Below are 23949 nucleotides of genomic sequence, written 5' to 3'. Positions count from 1 at the left end.
TTTTTGTTGACCTTTGTCCATGGAAGGTCCCTGCAAAATTTCATTGAAATTGGTTCAGGGGTTTTGGAGAAGAAGTCGAAAATGTAAATTGTTTACGGACGGACGACGACGGACAAAAGGCGATCGCAATAGGTCACTTCAGACTTTGTCTCAGGTGACCTAAAAAGTATATTAAATAATGATAATGATGATAATTCATTTAGACTTATTTAATAAGAAATTGTGTACATATACTAAGTAATGAATGTGGTCTAACAATGTCTGACGTGTCATGTAATACCAGTAATTATCTTAATATTATCAGTACATGTATCTCCTTCCTCTAAATGGCTGCTCTAATCAGTTGAGCTCCTGGTTACCAGCCATCAAATTTTAGCTTTCACCTAGAGGGAATTTCCTTTTAGCTGAATTGGTAAAATAGTGGCCTGGGAACCTGGAGGATACAGGTTTGATCCCTGGTGAATACACTCTATCTTTTCTTTACAAATGGTGTCTGTGGCTCACCCTTTGGCGACAGGGAGTTCAAACCTGGGTTGGTGTGGTTTCTAAGGAGTAGCATGTTTATAAAGTGGGGAGTAGTGTGGCAGGTGTTAATGGTATGACCATATAGCTCCACACTAGAGGGACATTCCCTTTAGTTCTATTGGTATAGCAGCAGACTAGGAAGCTCATTGGTCACTGGTTTGATCTTCGGTGGAAGCACACTATTCCATTTTCTGTTACATAAATAAGCTGTATGTCATTTGAAAATAATCATCTTATGTACACTTAATGTGCCTTTAACCTTAAAGATGACCAACAAAATCTAACAAGGGGTAGAACTTGATGCTAACCTACGATGGTGTAAATACAAAGGAAATATCTTAAGGGTTCATGAGATTTATTATCTACAAGATATTCACCAATGTCACTGTTTTGGTTTAAGCCATGAGCTTGTCCTGCTTATATGTCTGTAGATTTTCCTATTATATCTTATCAGTAACCCAATGGCTTGCTCCCTGTACTATACTGTTTCCTCCAACAACTGGAAAACTGGCCTCAGTCTCTACTATATCTGATTTCCTGTGCCGGTGTTTGGGTGTAGTAGTGGTTCTACATATTATCCAGCAATGGCCATTTTAGCAGTTAAGGTGATTGATGGTTAATTTATATCAATGTTTCTCTTTGAAAGAAGGAACTTCAGTACATACAAACATGGCTCTTAAGATAATGTTACTTGAAATATTAAATTTCTATTTGCAAATTTTGTAGCAGCTGCAACTATTCCAGCAAGCTACACTGTACTTTTCAAATATCATGACTCTATGCTTTTTAGTTCTTCAGAAGTTGTTTAAGCTTTTTGACAAATTTAACCCATGTGACCTTAAATATAGGCCAAGGTTATTTCTTTCCATAAAAAATTGAAGCACTCCATGTAAGTAAACTATTGGCTGAATATCAGAACTCTAGACCTTTTAGAATATTGGTCAAGGTCATTTCTTCTTGCAAACATTGTCAATAAGGGCTTAGCCAAATATCATGACCTTACCCCCTTAAGGTCAAGTGTCAGCTAACAAGAGAGGTGAATAGTCTCAGATAAATTAGCTTTGTCGCGTGAGGATATAAGCATGCATAAACATTTCAGAACATTTCCGCATACATCCATGTTAATGACCATTGGCTGAAGCATCCAGAAATTATGACACCAGCTGCAGCTTCTTGGTGGAATAAAAATGTTGACAAATGTCTATGTGCATGAAAGAAAAGCTCAGTTTACTGTACATAAATAAATAAGCTAGGTCAAGTTGCCTTTTAGATGCCGAAGAAGACAACAAAGCACATTCAATTAAATTTTCACATGGTGGAATATATATATATAATCAACATATGTTTGTACAGTATGTATCTTATGGTGGATATAGATCTCTTAGTGACCTCTGTTTAATATATTTTTCCAGCATTATCTCACCTTCGTTGCATATTTCACCCTAAAAATCATGTACATTAATGATATTATTTATTTCTTAAATATTCAACATGATGAGGAGCAAACAGGATGCATCTGCTGAATTTCATAGTGTTTGGCCATACCCTTCAGCTCACAAGTACTGCTTGGTTGTATGGACAGACAACCAATTTCCACCTTCCCCCCTTTACTTAGTTCAGGGGTATAATTCAATGATACTTACAGTGCTTTTGTTAGAAGTAGTTGTCTCAGACTTTCCATCCGGCGGTTTCCTGAAGAATGGTTGTATGTAACGACAATACAGTCGGTACAATATGTAGGTACTTATACCAAACCCAAGGCTGACAGCACAAAGGAGGCTAGTGGTCTTAGCTGTAAAACACACAAATATAAATAGTGATATCAAACCCGAGGCTGACAGCACACAGGAGGCTAGTGGTCTTAGCTGTAAAACACAAAAATATAAATAGTGATATCAAACCCGACTGACTGCTCACAAAAGACTTCCGGTCTTCGCTGTAAAACACACAAATACAGACAGTGATACCAAACCCAAGGCTTAGGGCACACATGAGACTTGGGTTGTCTTAGCTGTAATACACACAAATACAGATAGTGATACCAAACCCAAGGCTGAGGGCACACACAAGACTTTGGTTGTCATAGCTGTAAAACACACAAATACAGATAGTGATACCAAACCCAAGGCTGAGGGCACACAGGAGACTTTGGTTGTCTTAGCTTTAAAACACACAAATACAGACAGTGATACCAAACCCAAGGCTGAGGGCACACACAAGACTTTGGTTGTCTTAGCTGTAAAACACACAAATACAGATAGTGATACCAAACCCAAGGCTGAGGGCACACAGGAGACTTGGGTTTTCTTAGCAGTAAAACACACAAATACAGATAGTGATACCAAACCCAAGGCTGAGGGCACACACGAGACTTGGATTGTCTTAGCTGTAAAACACACAAATACAGATAGTGATACCAAACCCAAGGCTGAGGGCACACAGGAGACTTGGGTTGTCTTAGCTGTAAAACACACAAATACAGATAGTGATACCAAACCCAAGGCTGAGGGCACACAGGAGACTTGGATTGTCTTAGCTGTAAAACACACAAATAAAGATAGTGATACCAAACCCAAGGCTGAGGGCACACAAGAGACTTGGGTTGTCATAGCTGTAAAACACACAAATAAAGATAGTGATACCAAACCCAAGGCTGAGGGCACACAAGAGACTTGGGTTGTCTTAGCTGTAAAACACACAAATACAGATAGTGATACCAAACCCAAGGCTGAGGGCACACAGGAGACTTGGGTTTTCTTAGCAGTAAAACACACAAATACAGATAGTGATACCAAACCCAAGGCTGAGGGCTCACATTGAAACATGTAGTCTAAGCTGTATAACACACAAATATACAGATAGTGATACCAAACTCAAGGCTGGGGGCACACAGGAGACTTGGGTTGTCTTAGCTGTAAAACACACAAATACAGATAGTGATACCAAACCCAAGGCTGAGGGCACACACGAGACTTGGATTGTCTTAGCTGTAAAAAACACAAATACAGATAGTGATACCAAACCCAAGGCTGAGGGCTCACATTGAAACATGTAGTCTTAGCTGTATAACACACAAATATACAGATAGTGATACCTAACCCACAGGAGAAATGTGGTCGTAATTGTGAAATACATAAATATATACAGATAGTGATACCTTACCCAAGTCTGATCTGTGCATGTAAACAGGAGACTAATGGTTTTGGCAATAAAACACAAATACAGTATATACAGATAGTGATACCAAACCCAAGGCTGAGTACATACAGTAGGAGAGATATAAGGTCTTAGCTGTAAAACATGCATATAAATATCAAGAAATTGAAATCAAACTTAAGGTTGACTGTTGACAGGAAGCTAGTGGTCTTATTATAAAATAATAACGAGGCCCATGAGTACTAAAGCCCACATAGTCTTTTATTCTGATGATTTTTCATACATGGTACAAAAGAGTACACTTGATCAGTTGAAAAATTACAAACAAATTGTCCAATTGGTCTGTGTTTCACTTTTATCTGTGACCTCTACACAGGTCAAGGTCAAATTATCTCACTACTGGTAATATGACTTTCAAAGTTTATCTACCTGTAAGTCAATCTTTAGATCCCATACTTTATAAAATTTAAACCATTTAGCTGTAAGCCAAATATGACATAGGCCTTTGTATATTCTGATGTTGTTAAAATATTTGAACATATTTTACTCCTGTGACCCTGACAGACGATCAAGGTCATTTATTTGAACATCATTCTAGCTCTTTATTATAGCATACAAATAACCATCAGGACTTTAAGCCTCTTGGTCATATGTATACCAAAGAAGTCATAAGTTTTTTTAAATTTATTGATGTGTTAAGGATAACAAAGTGATGGAATTTGGAGAACATAAGTGCCAACCTCTGAAACCTCCAATTAGGGAGATCTCCCTCATTCCGCATTTCCAATGAGGGAGAAAGTGTGTGAAATGCGACCGAAATTTCTTTGCTCTTTCCCTTTTTATGTATCAAAATAACTCCAGAAAGTATCCATTTGATTCAGACACACCTGTTATGATCATTACACACACTGCAGTTGCTAGGAGATCACCTGATCACAGGATGTAGATTTACAGTTTGTGCGAGTTTGGACTTGAATGAGGGAGTTTCGAGGGAGTTTGGTAAATTTTGGTCAAAATGAGGGAGGTTGACAGCTATGGGAGAACAAAGTGATGTGTTGAATGTTCAACTTTAATACTGCGTCTGTGATTAATTTGTCTTACCTAAAGCAACTCTGACTGGTGTACAGCCTCGCAGTTTACACAGTGACATGGTGACAAGCTGTTTCACACTAACTATACACAACACCGCCATTATCTGTAACAGCAACTGTACTCATGCAGCATGCACACCTACGACACAACACAACAACTATATATATATAAAGTAATAAAATAGTGTCCATGCGATAGGTATAGGAGAAATAAATGTACAAATTATACAACATAACACAACTACGTATACTGTACTTTTGGGATATTTTTTAGCATCCCCAAAATTTGGCATTTTTTACTCAAAATGAGGTGGTTCAACTTTGGTGTGTCAATTATCATTTGATGACCTAAGCCTGCGCTAAGTTTTGTTGCTTTTCGATGCCTATAGTTCTTAACATCTTAAGTTGCTCCATTACTCCATTGTGTTACGGTATTTCATTGTGTTACGGTATTCCATTGTGTTATGGTAGTTGTGCGGTTAAATTCTAGGATTTGATCATCTGAGTTTTTGTTTTCCAGGTATTCACAGAAAACTTGTCAGTATGGACTATTGGTAAGAGTTGTTTTCAGATTTCATAAATTTACAACTGTTTGTATTATGTCTCATCTGGCTGTACAGAACAAATGTTTGCAAGATAACTCACCACTATACTCACTGTATAGCAATGTAACTAGGCTCTTCATATTAGCAATTCCAAGTATCCGTATTTAAAAACATTGCCCATGAAAGTAACTTATCCGTATTTAAAAACATTGCCCATGAAAGTAACTTATCCATATTTAAAAACATTGCCCATGAAAGTAACTTATTGATGCATAACAAAAGAGCTGGAAGACTGTCTGCAGATATCCGTGTGTTGTAATGATATATTTTGGTATCGTGAAATTTTGGTGCGTTTAAATTTGGTCATTTACTGAAAGTGCCAATCAAATCAAAATATAACCACATCCAAAATATCCCCAAATACCGCAAAAATATAATAAATAGCATCCATGTGATTAGTATATTTAAGATAAATGTACAAAATATAAGACAAAACTTTAAACCCTTTTGCTCATTCATGGGTTCACTAAGCAACCGATATTTGACATCACAGTTAAATAGTACACATATTTAGGACATCATAGTTAAATAGTACACATATTTAGGACATCATAGTTAAATAGTACACATATTTAGGACATCACAGTTAAATAGTACACATATTTAGGACATCATCGATTGTTGACATTTACATTAATACACAAATCTGTGAAAAACACTGCATCATTATCAAATCATAGAAATAGAAAGTATTCATATTTGCGATGTATAATGGCTTTCGATGTGCCATATATACAATATCATGAAATACCACAAAGTATTTATATTACAGAAATGGTGGCATTGTCTCCAGGCCTTTCACCTCATCAGAACTTCTGTAGGTGTCGGGGTGTTTATTTTCAAGATATGTCATAGTTACATAACAAAGGAAAAAATGACATCATCAATATCATGATATCATTGGAGTAACATACACTTTCATAAATCCATCATGTTACAAACATGAAAAGTACGGGAAAAGGTCTCCTACTCAGGATGTCAGTACACAGGTGTGCAGCCTCACAACATGTACGACTACAGCAATTAATGGTGGATATGTCTTGTTTTCTTAACTGTCTTAACTGCTGTCTGTGAATATCATTCTCTGACTCAGTTCATATCCAGTTTGAACAACTAACCAATGTTTTATGTTTTCATCTGTTGTTGTCCATCGTCCTTCATTAGTTGTCTGTGGATTTTTTATGTGGGAATCAAATGCTGTGGATTAATGAGGTGCGGGGATGTCAACAACAGTGGAAAAATTAGTGAAGGCCTTGACAGCTGTGGATATGTTTGATATCAGGATCATAATCAACTGCTGTGATATCGCTGTTATACAAATGTAGTTTAGTACTGTTTTGTTGATTAATTTGATATTTGGGATAAACTGCTGCAGATCAAATAGGTATTGTGATCAAATGCTGTGGATTACATTGGTATTGGATTAACTGATGTAGATTAAATTGGTATTGGGATCAATTGCTGTGGATTAAATTGGTATTGGATTAACTGCTTTAGATTAAATAGTGTTCAGATCCATTGTTGTTGATTAAATAGTGTTAAGATCCACTGCTGTCGTTTAAATTAGTGCTCAGATTAACTGCTGTGGATTACATTGGTATAGGGATCCACTGCTGTGAATTACATTGGTATTGGGATCATCTGCTGTGAATTACATTGGTATTGGATCCACTGCTGTGAATTACATTGGTATAGGGATCCACTGCCGTGAATTACATTGGTGTTGGAATCAACTGCTGTGAATTACATTGGTGTTGGAATCAACGGCTGTGAATTACATTGGTGTTGGAATCAACTGCTGTGAATTCCATTGGTATTGGGATCCACTGCTGTGGATTACATTGGTATTGGATTAACTGCTTTAGATTAAATAGTGTTCAGATCCATTGTTGTTGATTAAATAGTGTTAAGATCCACTGCTGTCGTTTAAATTAGTGCTCAGATTAACTGCTGTGGATTACATTGGTATTGGATTAACTGCTTTAGATTAAATAGTGTTCAGATCCATTGTTGTTGATTAAATAGTGTTAAGATCCACTGCTGTCGTTTAAATTAGTGCTCAGATTAACTGCTGTGGATTACATTGGTATAGGGATCCACTGCCGTGAATTACATTGGTATTGTGATCATCTGCAGTGAATTACATTGGTGTTGGGATCAACTGCTGTGAATTCCATTGGTATTGGGATCCACTACTGTGAATTACATTGGTATTGTGATCCACTGCTGTGAATTACATTGGTGATGGGATCAACTGCTGTGGTTTACTTGATATACATTATGTAAGATTGACTGCTGTGAATTTTATTCATACTGGAAACAACTGTTATGGATTATTTTATACAGGACTGGTAACTGCTGTGGATATGATACTTGATATGCAGATGACGTTAATGTAAAAAAATACAAGTGAAGATTAACGCAAAACTACCACCTTTGAAAAAAATCACAATACCTCTAATGTTATAAGCAATTACAAGCAATTAGAATATAAAGCAACACATATTTAGCAAACTATATAACATTATTATGAATGTAAGAGGTATAATATAAATGTATTGTGCTTAAACATATATGTTTGTAAATAAAAACAAGTACATAGATATATATAACATACATATTATATCTGCATATACACATCTGTTTAAACAAAACACTCCTCGATCAGTGTATACATACAAATGCTCATAGATGTGTGTGTAATATCAATATCTTCAACTTCAAGGTCATGTGACATCACTGCAAAGTTCTTCTTGTAAATATAAAGTTTTAGAGCAGCCCTGCCTGTCATATTTATGGAAGACTGGCCTAGGCCAGTCCTCCTCCCAGATTTGGCAAATCCACAATTTTCTACTTCATTCCACAGAAATGTTACTCAGGAGAATGAATTACTTGTGTGTATGATAATAAAGGAGACCGACTTCCATCTTGAGACATCTGCACCAGGTTCCTCAGCTACACAAACTAGAGATAGTAATTACGAACAAAACACAGAGTGAAGCACAACATCCCCTGGCAATGTTTGGCCATTCGTCAAAAGTTTGGTATACACAGTGAGTATACAATGATATTTCACGGAAATCATCTGAACTTGGATTTTATACACGACTGCAAAGTCACACACATCCTCCCTGCATACATGTACAACACGTACACTACCTCAGCAACCTCCTGGTTATCGCTGTTGGTAACAGCTGGTGTATTCATCACTATGTCTCACATGGAAGTACACCAAAGCTGATCAGGAAATTCAACACTGTCTGTGTATTACATCTATATAGATATTAGATATACCTGAATCAGCCTTATCATTGCTCATTGTGTATACAAAATATACCTGAACTAGACATACAACCAGGTCATTTAAGTATGTATCACCTCTCCAATCATAAATTCATATCTCTTATTGTAACAAAACAAGAGGCCCAAAGTGCCTGTATCACTCACCTGGAAATATAAAGCAACTACAGCAAAATATTCATATTAAATATAAAAGTTGCAATTTAGGGGGGGTTGCACTGTCTCTCAGTACCAAGGGGGCCAGGTAAAACATCTTTCATAAATTTATAAATACAACAATTGATTCCCTAGTTCAATTATGCTTCAAAGCAAAGGTTTAAATGTAATCAACTGGTCAGGAGGAGTAGGCTTTTAAAACAAAACTGATGTAAATTCCCAAATGATCTAAGCCTCTCAATCCCCATGGGGGCTATACACCCTTCCTTTATAACAACAATTGATTCCATGCTTAAGGTCACAACAAGGACCAAGGAAGCTTCATTACAAATTTGGTTGAGATCCACATACATGTATGTGAAATATATGTAATATGGTTATAGGACCTATGACCTTCAATGAACTTGAAGTCCCAAAGGGTGGAGGTAGACCCTGTGGCAGACCCCAATTTGGTATCACAGGACTATTAAAGTGCCAAGGGACATTCAGGTCCCCTAGGGCAATAGTGGTAGCATTAGTGTATTTCTCTCTTCATTCATTTGTATATTGCAGATTTCAACAACAAACATGTGATCCCAGGGGACAATTATAAGTTCCCAGGTGAGAAACCAAACACAGAAGCTGATCCTTTTTGGCTAGCATTAATGCTCTCACCTTATCATGCATAGCATTTGCAAAAATTGTTATAAAATAAAAATCTCTTTCCATGTTAATATGGCCCAGAGACAACGTACTAAGGTAGCGGCTGGCAGACTCTTGGGCTCATCCTATTAGCAGGAATATATTTGTCTCTTCGTGTTCAAACAATTGTTATAAATATGGTCATGGTGTTGGGATTTCAACTGTTTCAATGTAATGACCCATGAACCGACCAATGACTAAGTCTCCAGGGGTGAGCTGGAGTTTGTGACCAATCCTGGAAGCATGGACATATAAATAATTCATATGGTCATGTCCAGCAAACTATTTATTTAGTTTGATGGTGATTTCGACCATTTTCAAAGATACCATCTAGGGACTTTAACTAAGTCCCAGAGAGCGAGATGGGTTTAGGAGCCAATCCTGGTGCAATGGATGTATTCATCTCTTCATGCCCAGCACTATGTATGTAGTTACATGTATTGGGGTGAAAATCTCAACCATTTCCGAAGATATGTATGACCTAGGGAATAATTAAGCTCCCAGGGGCAGGGTAACATTTGGAGTCAATACTGGTAGCATAGATGCAATCTTCTCCCACCCTTCACAGGTGTGTCTCCCGTTTTAGCCAGGGAAGATCAGCTTGTCACCCCCTAGGAGAGATAGCTTCATGCCGATTAGCACGCGTTCAATTGTGATGTCATCAAAATGCGTCATCGGTAATTGTGACGTCATCAAAATGCGTCATCGGTAATTGTGACGTCATCAAAATTGAATGACAATATGCATACCCCACATGTGTTTTTGTTTACAAACATGGCAGACTACTGTTGGTGGAGCTGTGACTGAAATTATAGGATGGGATAAAAATAATCATCCCCTATCTTGAGGGTGTACATAACAGAGAAATCTCCAGCCCTCGGGTGATTTTTTTGATTGTCTAACCCTCGGCAGAGCCTTGGGTTACACACCCAAAAAACATCACCCCTCGGGTTGGAGATTTCTCTGTCACACCCTCAAGTTAGGGGAAGATTGTATTCATCTCTTCATTCCTACTATGTATTATTTGGTTATGTATTGTACTACAATGATTGATGTCATCTACATGCAGTGTTCATCTTCTCTTGTTAAATAAGCAGTTCATGATTTGAGTGCCTGACATATAACAAGCATGCAACAACGTGACAGTATACACTTACGGTCAGAGAGGTCAATCCGTACAACCGATCCTCGGAAAGGAAATTGTATAACAGCAATAAGACGTTTTTCTCCGTCGATGACAGAGTTCACTACGTGTTGAAACTCACAACACAGGTCTGCAAGGGACTCTGCTGAGGCAAGTGACACGCCGGGAGAGTTAACTCCCCTGCGAATGACAGCTCCATGTAGAGAGTACAAACACACGTGAGACATGGTGGTCTGCCCCTTCTAAATGAGGCATTCTTTACGGCGGATGGTCACATCACTGTAACACAATAAAAGTAATTACATCAACAGTGAGATTGAGAGTTACTGACTTTTACCAAAAAAGTTGGTCTCCTTTTCTTTTTTTATAGAATAATACCTGTGTGCAAATCAGTGTTATTGTCTTGCTTTAGAATATTAACAGTTGTGTGTCTTTGCCTAATGTAAACAGTGTTTTCTCCAGAAGAGGGGGACTGTGTACTTCTATATACATATTCTGCCTATATCACACTACCAACGCCCCCATTTTTGTTTATACCTGGAAAAAAAGGTTGTGAAAATATAGCAAATGTTGAAATGAATATTTTCATAATAAGTATTCGGAAGTCTTGAATCTGTATCCATATTTTCTAGTGCTAATTGAATACTGATCACAAACAGTTTGACATTAACTAGTCTAGAAGAACTATACAGTGTCCCCTAGCTCGGTTTCACACACTTATAATACCTACACATAGCATAGGTATTTTAGGTATAAGATGTGTGTGACTCTATTGGGGACACTAGTATTGTATTATAGATGTATGGATTATATATGTCAGGGATATATAAGTAGGTTTTTGACATTATTTTCCCCTATTTCAGGTTTATCTTTCCCTATTTCAGTTAAAAGTTCACCCACTTGTAACTAAAATACTACCACATGAATATCTGTCTTGGTTCCATTTATTCCCATCAGTTCCACAACTGAGTGATTTATTTCATTTTCCCTGTGTTTTTTTGTTATTAATTGTCATTGCTGATATTTTATTATCTATAATGAACAGCGAGAAACAAAATCAAAAATGTAATCTCCATGCCCCCCTCTTGTACTCTCCCTCTGGCTCTAGCCTGCAGCCCTCGCTGGACGGGTCATACAACTCCAGTACATATTTTCCCCTATTTCAAAAAGGGTAATAACTTCGAGTCCTGCATTGATGCCTGTATGTACATGTATGTGTGTAAATCATCAGGGAACACTATATGAGTATATGTGTGTATTGTATATACGTGTGTGAAGTTGAACCTATTTGGAACATGCACTATACATATATATGTTTGTTATATATACATATATAACAGGGAATGTAATGTTGTTACTTGTCACATTGAGTGTGTTACAGTATAATTATTATATATGCTGTATGTGTATGTGTACCTGCAGGGGGCACTATACGGCATGTATATAAAAATCTTTCACAGCTGTGACAGTTCATAAAATCTAAGGCGTTAATTAGCATAATCATAATGTTCATGTAGGTCCTACTACTACACGCATACGGATATGTAATACCTAGTCACATACATGTACCTGGTAGGAATTAATTATAGTTAATTGCACTGGATACTCATAATCATTTAGTACAGTAGCCGGCCACGGATCAAAATGTTGACCATTAGAAATATTTACTTAATGCTACTGTACAAAATATAAGGTAACACCTCCCTGCTTTCGTACTGAAGGGCAGAACACCCGAATTATTTCTTCTCCGGCACATAATACAGGTCTTTACTGTGGGACGTCCTTGGGAAGGTTACTACATCATCCCCTTATAAAAGATGTAGATCGATACCAGCCAATGGCATAGTCAAAACATGGTGCTGACCTTCCGTCGGGGATACAGCTCTGGATTACACACCTAAGCATGTGTAAGAGTGTCTGCCATAATAACGCCATTATATATACATGTTTGTATTATTATGATAGCCTCGAAGTAAATTCGGCTTTAGAACCACATTATGCTGGCTGCTCATTAAATATGAAGAGGATGGTTTAATTACCTTTTCAATCCAGACACTGCTATTCTGCATTCCGTGAATGACTGCATCCATAAGCAGTTTAATCCAAGCGGAAGTCTCTCCTGAATCCCTCCCAAAGATGGGAATGTTGGTCAAATTCTTCTTCACTGGTCCATCACAACACCTCAGATGCTCTTTACAAAGTCTGTAGAAGGGAGGTAACTCTAATCAATAAAGAAAAACCGGATAGCAGACGAAATGCCCTCATGTGTCAGATATTGATACTATTTTTAATCATGCTGCATGCGTATTACGAATATTATTGTTTATTGCTTTGTATTGATATGTACTGTCTTCTATTAGCTTTCCATGTCTCTTCTTAAGGTGAATGGTACCACTGCATCATTTTTTTTCATGAAGAAGAGTTCCATTAAGTATTTTTCGACTTGGAGCACTCTCCTCACTATCTTAAAGATAAGACAATCTAAAGGACCTTTATCTGGGTTAGAATAACTTTCCCTGTCAAGTTTCTGCTATACTTTGTGGCCCATAAATTGGACACTCATTTTGATGCGTGTGTAATTCCAGAGACGTATATATATAACGTAATAGGCCTATCTTTGTAAGGATATTGAATCCAGGGCCCCAACCCTGGCAGTATTCCAAAAATGTTGTGGGGCAATAAAATATAAAATAAAAAATAAAGTAATAGGCCTATATTATATTATACATTTACGTCTCTGGTAATTCCAATAGATTCAGTCTCCGAGAGGGAAAAAAATGACAGATTGTTTTACCGCAGACTTAGATAGCTAATCTAATTCCGTGGTTCTACCTTCAGTTTTTTCTTGTTTCTATTTTCAAACATTCAAATGTCGTCAGTCGAATGAATACAATTGTGTCAAATGCATGGCAACATGAGAGTTTTTATGAAACATTTCTTTGAAAAGGTATGAAGTAATATTGAATAGTAACATCGGTAATATTGAAAAGTAACATCGGTAATAGTGTAGGTGGAATTGTTGGTATACTTACACTTATACCACAACAAGCATACATACATTTACAGGTATGGGTAAGATCTTGGAATTTTGAAAGTTGAGTTGGGTTGGGAGAGGGGAACATGCCCCAGCGTTCCGCACTATCTACAAGGAAATATTTTTTTTATGATACACTTGCCCAACCATCGGGAACAGTTAAGTTAAAAGAAAATCCAGTATAACTTAAAAAGCATTGCCGAGCGTAGCGAGGTGATACCTAGATACTTCCCTTTTCAAATGAAAATTAGGTGACTAGTTTTGGAACCCATCTCCGGTATCAAGTGCCGAACCTTCGCAAATATGCTAGGCTTTTATATACATGTCATGATGTGAAGCCGTCAGTTTGTTACGCGTATAACATAAGTAAGTAACAATTTGGTTACAGAAAGTAAGCTATTAAATGAGGTGGCACTTTAAAGTGACATTAGCGCGCTATTGCAAAGATGCAAATACACCATACCGCTTCCTTATCAGATTTCCCAGCCACAGGCACAATGTGTTGCCTGGACCCAACCTGTCCTGGTGTTATTGGCCGAAAATCAATGCTAGGCTTATACATATTTATACCATCACAGTCATTGTGTTACAATTGTGACATTTTTTTATGGGTCTGTTAAACAATTCATTTCCAACAATTAAATTGTCAATGACCAAAAGGGGATGAACGGACCTACAAGACCCCACCCCATCCCCACTCCCACCCTCCAACTCACCGTTTCCCCCATGGATAACACTACGTAGTGCATCGCCACTCCAATCTCAACATTACGAAATGTATCATTATGTGTAGTGAAACAAAAACGGAAACCCTCGTGTCGTATTAAGTTAACTGTTACATTTAAATGGAATCATAAATGCCATTCTAAATGTAAGTTTATTTTAATATCTTGACACGTGAAATTTAATCCCCTCTCTCTGACTTGAACCATCCCCGATTCTGCAGGAGTTACACTCTCTGTAATCCAGGGGTTACGCTCACTTACGCTCTCTGTAATCCAGGGGTTACGCTCACTTACGCTCTCTTTTATCCAGGGGTAACGCTCACTTACGCTCTCTGTAATCCAGGGGTAACGCTCACTTACGCTCTCTGTAATCCAGGGGTTACGCTCACTTACACTCTCTGCAATGCAATACAATGCAGAGAGCGTAAGTGAGAGTAAATCCTGTAGTATCGAGGATAAACTTGAACTGCCTCTGAAACTATATTCCTGGAGACCAGGACAACCTGAGCCACTGTTTGCATTTTTCGAAATAATAATAGAACACCATTTCTTTTAAAGTTTACAATAAAATATACACACATGTATCTCTAATTTAGTATGTTCAATTCATTCCAATGTGTGTGGTAGGCCTGACTGACTCAACTTTTGGCCGGACACAAGAAAAGTAGAACCACTACCTGAGCCGTTTGGCAGGTATAATCAGTTTTTACCTTGGCAAGGTGAACTGTCTTCAAATAATTAAAGATATCTTCAATTAATCTGTAGATACCTTCAATTAATCTGTAGATACCTTCAATTAATCTGTAGATACCTTCAATTCAATTGAATTTTTTCTGGTGATGTGTTTGATTCATGTCTATTTCTTCAGTTACTGTGGAAGATGGGCTCAATTCAATTAAATATATCTCGACATATAATGCAATTCAATATTGAATATATTCAAACGAGTTCAAACGTTAAATTCCTTTGAACGTATCTTCAACTTGATTGAAAATATCGTCAGTTGAATTGCACCTACTTTTAACTACATACAATTGAAGATATTACTCTGATTTAATTTAAGGTACCTTTAGTTGAACTGCACATATCTGTAAATGATTTCAAATATTTCCAAATTCCCCGAAGATATACCTTCAATATTAGCACTTGGTAGTTATGCATTGGACTGATTTCAGTTGGCATTTCTAAGTCATAAACATGAATCGCGCTATATGTATTTTTGTAGTATCTTACCGCGAATCAGAGTAGATTCTCTAAGTTCGTACACCAAGCAATCATTCAGTACATGCTAGTGTGCAATCTTTTACGCTACGACCATTCAGTACACGCTAGTGTGCAATCTTTAACGCTACGACCATTCAGTACACGCTAGTGTGCAATCTTTTACGCTATGACCATTCAGTACACGCTAGTGTGCAATCGCTTACGCTACGACCATTCAGTACACGCTAGTGTGCAATCGTTTACGCTACGACCATTCAGTACACGCTAGTGTGCAATCTTTCACGCTACGACCACGTTTATGATTTACCATTTTGTTCACGTTACGCCTTTTTCCCATAAGATTCTTTGATCATTTTCTTTCCGATTTTTGTCTAAACATGCGCTTCTACTGGTAATATTCAAATTACATAATTACCCGTTCCGTAGAGTTCTAACTGGCCAGACAATGCTTATAATGTGGCAACATTTAACATCGCTGCTACTAATAGGAATGACGTCAAACAATATGTTTATGCTGTGGTCAAAAAAAGAAATATATCAACAACAGAGACACGGATAATAGTATAAATAATACTACAAGAAACACTGGATATTTCTCTAATATATTATGAAAAAGAAAGTTAATCAACCTAAATCGTATGACATAACGTAAAAGACTTTTGACCTTTTTGCTGTAGGTCCATGAACCTGCACGAACACATAAAAATCCATTGAAAATGCACTTTTAAGAATTAATTTATCTATTGAATATTTTTTTTAAATACAAAGTTTAATTGAAGTTACATGTTATAATATATTCTTATTTTAGATTATAGAGATATCTGGAGGGATATCTGGATCCAGAAAGTCGATAATTGTCAACTGGAAAGCGCTTTTTGGGGAAATCCTCTCGGGAACCTCACCATCACTCGTGAATGGTACAAATGCGAAGCGTTCCGAGTAGAAAAATGATAATCCGAAAGCAGAATTTGTCAGATTTGAGAAGACCTTGGGTAATAGGAAATTGACATTTTATGATTCTTTTTTGGAGCCGTTTTAATAATAGTTTTACTGAATAGGATAAATTTGGTCTCTATTATTAGGTCTATATGAATGTATACTCATAATTAGTAAGCACTTGCTCAATACATCGCTCTAAATCAGAGAAACCTCGACCGCCATGTTTTATGTTGCATGAAACATGTCATGTTATATATAGGGAATTTCCAATCATTGTTTTTGTAGTGAAAGTTATATCATTATGGTAAGTTCTCGAAGTAAATGTATTTTATGAAATTGTATCAACCAAGTTATCGTATGTGTATTCAATGGTAAGAAATTCATGATTCAGTCTGACATCAGTCATTGTCAGTGGTCTTTGGTGAATATTTTTTCATTGTGTTGAGAGTTTTCGTACTTTCACGTTGCATGTCTAAACAATGATTTCACGTATATATCGACTACATTAAGTCATTGATGATACTATGTTTAATTTCTGAGATTTGTTATGATCGAGTGTTCATGCAAAATTCTTCAATTTTATATTATCATAAGACATTGATTGATCACATAAAAATGGGTCGAACCACATTTAAAAAAAAATATTGACCAAATTGAGAAGGTCCAACGCCGAGCTGCCCATTTTGTTACTAATCGACACAGGAATATGTTCAGTGTGAGCGATATGCTGCACCACTTGCAGTGGCGTAGCCTGGCAGACCGGCGTTATGATTCTTGCGATCGTCTTGCTATGATGTATAAAATAGTAAATTAACAAATAGCTGTTCGCTCCACAGCGATCTCTAAATGCTCTTATAATGAGCACTTGTTTCTTTATAACTAAAACCTATTTTTGCCACTGATTACAATTTTACTGTAATATGTTATTAAACGTATGTGTTGATAAAAGTTGATTACTTGTTTGTAGTTCTGACTGGAGAGTGCTGTTAACCTCCAAGATGAGCCTCAGTCGACAGACGTCATCCTCTGGGAAACAGAGGTCACACATCCCAGTAGCAGCCAATGGCGGACCAGCAAATGCTGCAGCTGCCCTGGGTAAGTACATATATAATGTAGGGGTGAGGAAAAATCACTTGTCAGCTTGTCCGGATGCTGCCAGGTGAGTGAAGTTTGTGAGTTAATATAGGCCTCTATTGTTCTGCCAATGTGTTTCTTTTGTTAAAATATTTGTTTCGATTCAGCTGCAGCCGGGAACCCTAACAATTCTGACCTGGCCAGCCTATTTGAGTGTCCAGTGTGTTTTGACTATGCGCTTCCTCCCATCATGCAGTGTCAGAGCGGCCACATAGTGTGTCAGGCCTGTCGACAGAAGCTGACTATGTGTCCAACATGTCGTGGCCCATTAGGTAAGAACAATTTGTCAAGATCTGTTCTATGCATGCATCATTTATCTTTAATTTGTTGAAACAAAAAATTTGAACTTAAAGGTCATATCTTCTAGGAAAATGTAAATAAAACCTGATAGGGATGATCAATTGATTATCATTATCATGACACAATGCTGTAATTTTTAGGTCAATCAAAAATCTATGGCCACTATGGTTGCCATTTTGCAAACTGTTTCAAACAGAAACACTTAAACTTAAACTGTTTCAAGTTTGAATAGGCTGCTTTATCTGGAACATAGCAATAATGATCTAATCATCCTGATGAAGTGTTATTTTCTTCTAACCCCCCCCTGGTCATTCAGAAGTGAAATATTGAAATATTGAAATACCATCATTGGATGTGGAATTTGAGCTAGAATTTGTTCCTGATTTAAATAGAAAACCCAGACCTAAATCTGTCTGTTAATTAAGTTGTCATAACCAAATCTGTCTGGTCACATATATATATATAGTATTCTTTTGTTGAGTTTGTAACAGGTAACATGTGTATGTGTACAATGTGTTCTTTGTTTACAGGAAATATACGTAATTTAGCGATGGAGAAAGTGGCAAGCACCGTCATGTTCCCTTGTAAATACTCGTCCAGTGGCTGTCCTGCCACACTGCTACACACTGACAAAACAGATCATGAGGAGACATGCGAATACAGGTACAGATATGTGTCTCATCAGAATTCTAAAGAGGGACACTGTCTTACCAGGATATAACAGAGTGGTGTTTTGTGGTCAGTGTATAAAAGACACGACACTATCCCATCAGAGTTTTACAGAGTCTGTCACATCAAGGTCTAACACTGGGACTCTGTTTGTTTCCTGAGGATGATAAACACTGTCTCAACAGAGTGAAACAGAGAAAAACTGTTTGATATCAAAGCTAAAAAAGGGACCCTGTCTCATCAAAATATAACAAAGGGATGTTGTCGTAACAGGATTTAATAGAGGGACTTAATTCCATCAGAATTTAACAAGAGGGCATTACAATACACTGAGAAACATGTTCATATAGCCATACAGCAGGCGTCACATCTGGGTAAAATAGGAACAAGATCTCATTTGGGTAAAATAACGGAAGCATGGTCTCATTGAGAAACATCAGGGGGCAAGGTCCTGTAAGAAAAAATGGGAGCAATGTCTCGTGGGACAAAATTTGTATGATTTTAATCTGGAATTTGATCCTCATAATCATGCTAAAATTTTGTCTCTTAAATATTGCTACAGACCTTACTGCTGTCCATGTCCAGGAGCCTCATGTAAATGGCAGGGATCACTGGAGCAAGTGATGTCACATCTAATGCAGCAACACAAAAGTATCACAACACTTCAAGGTAGGTTACCCCTCCCTAACGCTAACAGATCATCGCTACAGAGGTCAACCTTAACTTTATCTCACTTGTACCATTGGACAGTCCTTTTAATATCCACAGGTTTTTGCAGAATGTTTTTGATTTTTCAGCATACAATTTTATGAGAATAGCATGCAGGTACATAGTAAAAGACTATTGTAACACCTTGTCCTGAGGAAGCTAGTTTAACATGTCATGTTTTATTATGATTGATTGACAGGTGAAGACATTGTTTTCCTGGCAACAGACATAAATCTCCCAGGCGCAGTTGACTGGGTTATGATGCAGTCTTGCTTTGGCCATAACTTCATGTTGGTGCTAGAAAAACAGGAGAAGACGGAGGGACAGCAAATGTTCTATGCAATTGTCCAGCTAATAGGCACACGCAAACAGGCAGAAAACTTTGCATACAGGTGTGTATCAGTGGTTTGTTTTAAGTGCCTAACTCCAATCATCCTGACCAATCCTGACCAGCTAATAGGCACATGCAGACAAGAAGGCGTATTACTATTGATAATCTGTTTTCTCAGCCTGGCTTAGTCATTTTAATTTGGGGGGAGGGGGGAATACTAAACATTGAAGAAGCAATCAGAAAATAAATCACAATTAATGAGAGCCTCAGAAGCAACAGTATTTCTTGTCAGTTTGAATAATGTTTTCTTAGGAACACATCTGTATCATTTATTAATGGTAGCATGAGCATTTTCATAAAACAATGTAGCCTAAAACATCATCACATGAATATTGTAACAGAATTTCACAGTATGTGTGGGTTTCAATGTGCAGATTTGCCTGATTATGCTGATTCATTTGTTGATTTCAAATATCAATCTCACAACTTGGCTTATGTTCCTTTAATTTAACACAACTCTGACACATTCTTTGTTTGTCTGTTAACAGACTTGAGTTGAACGGCCATCGACGACGCCTGTCCTGGGAGGCTACCCCCCGCAGCATTCACGATGGTGTACAGTCTGCCATCGTAGCTAGTGACTGTCTTGTATTCGATACAAACATTGCTCAGCTGTTTGCAGACCATGGAAATCTTGGCATCAATGTGACAATCTCCATGTGCTGAGGAGGCTGACTGTGAGAATAATGAGTGTGAGGAAGGCGAGTAAGCGCTGTCACTGGAGGAATGGATGCTATCTACCTATATTTGTGTTAACAAAATGAAAGAAGAATGAAAATGGTGATATCATGTATGATTTCAATATTTGAGATCAAAATGGAAGAGTACATCAGAACAAAAACTGATATATGCTGTTGTTTACATATAACTGTAGACTGTAGTGACTCTTAAATTCCTGGCTTAACTTTTTGACTTTGTACCACAAAAGTATAATGAATGGAACATTCATGAAATTGTTATTGAAAGGTAGTTTTTTAGTGTTAACCTACTAAACATCAACAAGTGTTTGCGGTAATATATGGACAAGTTTGTGGAGGTAAAAGCGAAAAATGAGATTCGGGCAAAAAAAGGAACCTTATACAGTATATGTGCTTTTATTACAGGAGTAGAAAATGAAAATATGGACATTTGTGTGTGGAGTAGAGGGTCTAAGACAATTTACTTGTGAGTGGAGAGTAACTGTTATAGACTATTACCTGTGTATAGAGGAGGAGAGAGGTATAGACTGTTTACCTGTGTATGGAGGAGTGGAGAGTAACTGTTATAGACTATTACCTGTGTATAGAGGAGGAAAGAGGTATAGACTGTTTACCTGTGTATGGAGGAGTAGAGAGTAACTGTTATAGACTATTACCTGTGTATAGAGGAGGAGAGAGGTATAGACTGTTTACCTATATATGGAGGAGTGCAGAGTAGCCGTTATAGACTATTACCTGTGTATAGAGTGTGTGTAGAGGGGTAGAGATTTATTGATTGGTTACCTGTGTGTAGAGGAGTCGAGATTTTTTGATTGGTTACCTGTTTGTAGAGGAGAAGAGATGTATTGACTGGTTACCTGTGTGTAGAGGAGGAGAGATGTATTGACTGGTTACCTGTGTGTAGAGGGGTAGAGATTTATTGATTGGTTACCTGTGTGTAGAGGAGTAGAGATTTTTTGATTGGTTACCTGTTTGTAGAGGAGTAGACATTTTTTGATTGGTTACCTGTGTGTAGAGGAGTAGAGATTTATTGATTGGTTACCTGTGTTTGGAGGAGGAGAGAGTTAAACACTGTTTACCTGTGTGCGGAAGAATTGAGGATAACTGTATACCAGTGTGTGAAGAAGTTGAGGATTATAGACTATTTACCTGTGTGCGGAGGAATGAAAGATAATAGACAACTGTTTATATATAATTTTGTGTGGAAATGTGAGAATTTTGTACACAGATTAGTGCTGGATAACATAGTCTACATAATATGTACCTTATATTTATGTGTCATTTGTCATACGCATTGTCATCATATAGATCATTTAAAATTTATATACCCTTTAGTTCGTTTCTATGAAACACTATTACCTGAATCTCTAGAAACTTTTAAAGGCGCAAAATGATAAGTTGTGTTCAGTTGGCTCTTCTGTGTTATATTTGGAGACGACGAGCTGTATGTATGCTTCAGGCTTTATACCACTATACACCTTTAACCTGGGACATGTTTTGGAATTTCTCCCAGAAGTATATATGCTTCCTTACAGGGTTACATATTTTGTGATCTGCAGTTTATTATACATGTACTTGTAGAAGTCCCATTACATTACCTTGGGTTGGTGTGTCGGTGATCTAAGCATGCAGAATTAGTAGTGTCATATATTCAAAACCCTCTGGTTGATATTCATACTGCTAGTACATTGAAGGGATTTATCAGGTTAGTTTGGGAAACAGTGAGTCTAAATTGGGGAAGTTAACGACCGTGCTAGAATAAGTCATGAAAATGTTGATAAGTGACAAATTGAATGAAATGAATTCTTAAATAAATATATATAATTTATGTCTGAACTACATAAGATGCTATATCTGATAAATGGTCACAATTTATCACTTTGAAATTTAAAAAACTCATGTATAAGATATCTAGAGAACCCATCAACAGATTTTGTGTAGATGTACTCCATATTATTGTAACCTTGTTGTGGTCATTGGTCAAGGTTAAGGTGTCTAAAAGTTGTTCTTGACCACTTTCAGGGGAGGGGGGAGTGGGTATCTATTTGAGCCTTAGCTCACTTTTTGTTTTATTATTTTGTACATGTGTCTGTTGATAAAATCTTGGCCGCTTACATAGAATGCTGACTAAATGTTGTTATTGGTTCAGCTGTTTTTTAAACTTATTTAATTGTTATTTCTTGTCACTTCATGCAGTAATATACTGGACCTAATTGGACATACGATCTAGTGGGGTTTGTTTTATCACCAGTGAAAAAAGTGCTGTTAATTTTAGTGAACTAACACATCCCCACTGGTCAGGATCAACACTACTCTTGTTATCAATAATCTCGATTAAGACTAGGCTTGTAGTCACTGATCTTGATCAAAATTATTCTTGTAGTTATTGATTGTGATCAAGAATATTCTTGTCGCTTGTCTAGATCAGTTTAACTCTTTTAATAATAAGTCTTTATCAGGACTACTATTGTAGTTTTTATGAGGGTACTGATCGATTTATGTTCAAGAAATTACAGCACTGACCTTTTCAAGTTATAGCAAGAAAACATTACTGAAAATATATCATTATCATTCATTTGCAATATTCTCATCAGTATGTACTTGTAATAAAACTAAAAACATACTTACGACCATGTCCAATGTATATGTTGTTAGATGTTAGAAATGATGGGCATGTCAACTTCAGTTGGACATAGTTCTCTGTTCCAGAGCATAATAGATTACTGGATAGCATGTCTGTTCTTAGGGATATATGTTACCTTACACACCAATTATTTGTGTTAAAATTATCTCGCTTATAATAACAGAAGGACGTATTTCCCCTGATTTTCTTTAGGATGTCGCTATTTGAAGATACAAAGAATACTAATTTTTCATAACAAAGAAGTTCCAAACTTTTTCATAAAGGTCAAACAGAGTGCCAAGATATTAACAAAAATGTCTTTGGAAAGGTAGGTTCATGTCACATGAGTGTCCTTCAACTAGAACTCCCTATTTGCAGATGTTTGGTATCTTTCCAGATACTCGCAAGTGAGGATGGTTGCTATCAAGGGAGCTAACTCTGCAGTCCCCTATAAGAATTTTCTGCATTGCAAATATTTGATTCTTGTTCTTGTTCAGTTTTATATCCAGAGTGTCTTAAAGCATTTTTAGGTCACCTGAGCTTTGCTCAAGTGACCTATTCCAATCGCTTTTCGTCCGTCGTCGTCCGTCGTGCATCGTGCATCGTGCGTACACTTTTACATTTTCAACTTCTTCTCAAGAACCAGTGGATGGATTTTTTTCAAACTTGGTCAGAATCATCCTTGGTAGATGAGGCTTCAAAATTGTAAAATTGGGATTCCTACCCCCACCCCTGGGGCCAGGGCGGGGCCCCAAAGGGAAAATTATCCAATATTTCAAAAATCTTCTTCTCCAGACTCACAGGTACTACAGTGATTTTCTCTACGTGGAAAGAAAGATCATCAGG

At 37.1% G+C, this 23949-nt stretch overlaps 2 protein-coding genes across 5 annotated transcripts in view; one reads left to right on the top strand and one right to left on the bottom strand.

The window, feature by feature from the left end:
• The window catches only part of LOC110466058, a 23584-nt gene extending 10731 nt beyond the window's left edge, over nt 1-12853 (bottom strand). The window contains exons 1-3 of one of the 4 annotated variants that reach the window (XM_021522318.1): nt 12698-12853; nt 10672-10937; nt 2169-2317 (exon numbers count right to left, since the gene is read on the bottom strand). In XM_021522318.1, coding sequence (XP_021377993.1) covers nt 2169-2317; nt 10672-10885 — 363 coding nt within the window. In that variant the 5' untranslated portion in view covers nt 10886-10937; nt 12698-12853. Of the gene's footprint in view, nt 1-2168; nt 2318-4782; nt 4877-8056; nt 8722-10671; nt 10938-12522; nt 12573-12697 lie in introns of those variants that run through there. The other 3 variants (XM_021522328.1, XM_021522345.1, XM_021522338.1) reach the window with 3 other exon arrangements.
• A 3718-nt stretch (nt 12854-16571) lies between these two features.
• Nucleotides 16572-23103, top strand: LOC110466049 (E3 ubiquitin-protein ligase Siah1-like). The gene is made up of 7 exons (XM_021522306.1): nt 16572-16633; nt 17548-17675; nt 17822-17986; nt 18545-18677; nt 19246-19352; nt 19591-19783; nt 20271-23103. Exons 2-7 carry the CDS (start codon nt 17579-17581, stop codon nt 20446-20448), a joined length of 873 nt encoding a protein of 290 aa, XP_021377981.1. The 5' UTR covers nt 16572-16633; nt 17548-17578; the 3' UTR covers nt 20449-23103.
• Nucleotides 23104-23949: the final 846 nt, after the last annotated feature.

Source organism: Mizuhopecten yessoensis, unplaced genomic scaffold (genome assembly GCF_002113885.1).
Source record: "Mizuhopecten yessoensis strain PY_sf001 unplaced genomic scaffold, ASM211388v2 scaffold1595, whole genome shotgun sequence".
Lineage (NCBI taxonomy): Eukaryota > Metazoa > Mollusca > Bivalvia > Pectinida > Pectinidae > Mizuhopecten > Mizuhopecten yessoensis.
Note: the sequence above shows the minus strand (reverse complement) of the source record. Positions and strands in the feature narration are given on the sequence as shown.

Coding starts and splice junctions, on each gene's coding strand:
- LOC110466049 (XM_021522306.1), top strand. CDS start 17,579: ATGAGCCTCAGTCGACAGACGTCATCCTCTGGGAAACAGAGGTCACAC. Junction 18,678..19,245: donor GAGGAGACATGCGAATACAG/GTACAGATATGT, acceptor ATATTGCTACAG/ACCTTACTGCTGTCCATGTC. Junction 19,353..19,590: donor AAGTATCACAACACTTCAAG/GTAGGTTACCCC, acceptor ATTGATTGACAG/GTGAAGACATTGTTTTCCTG.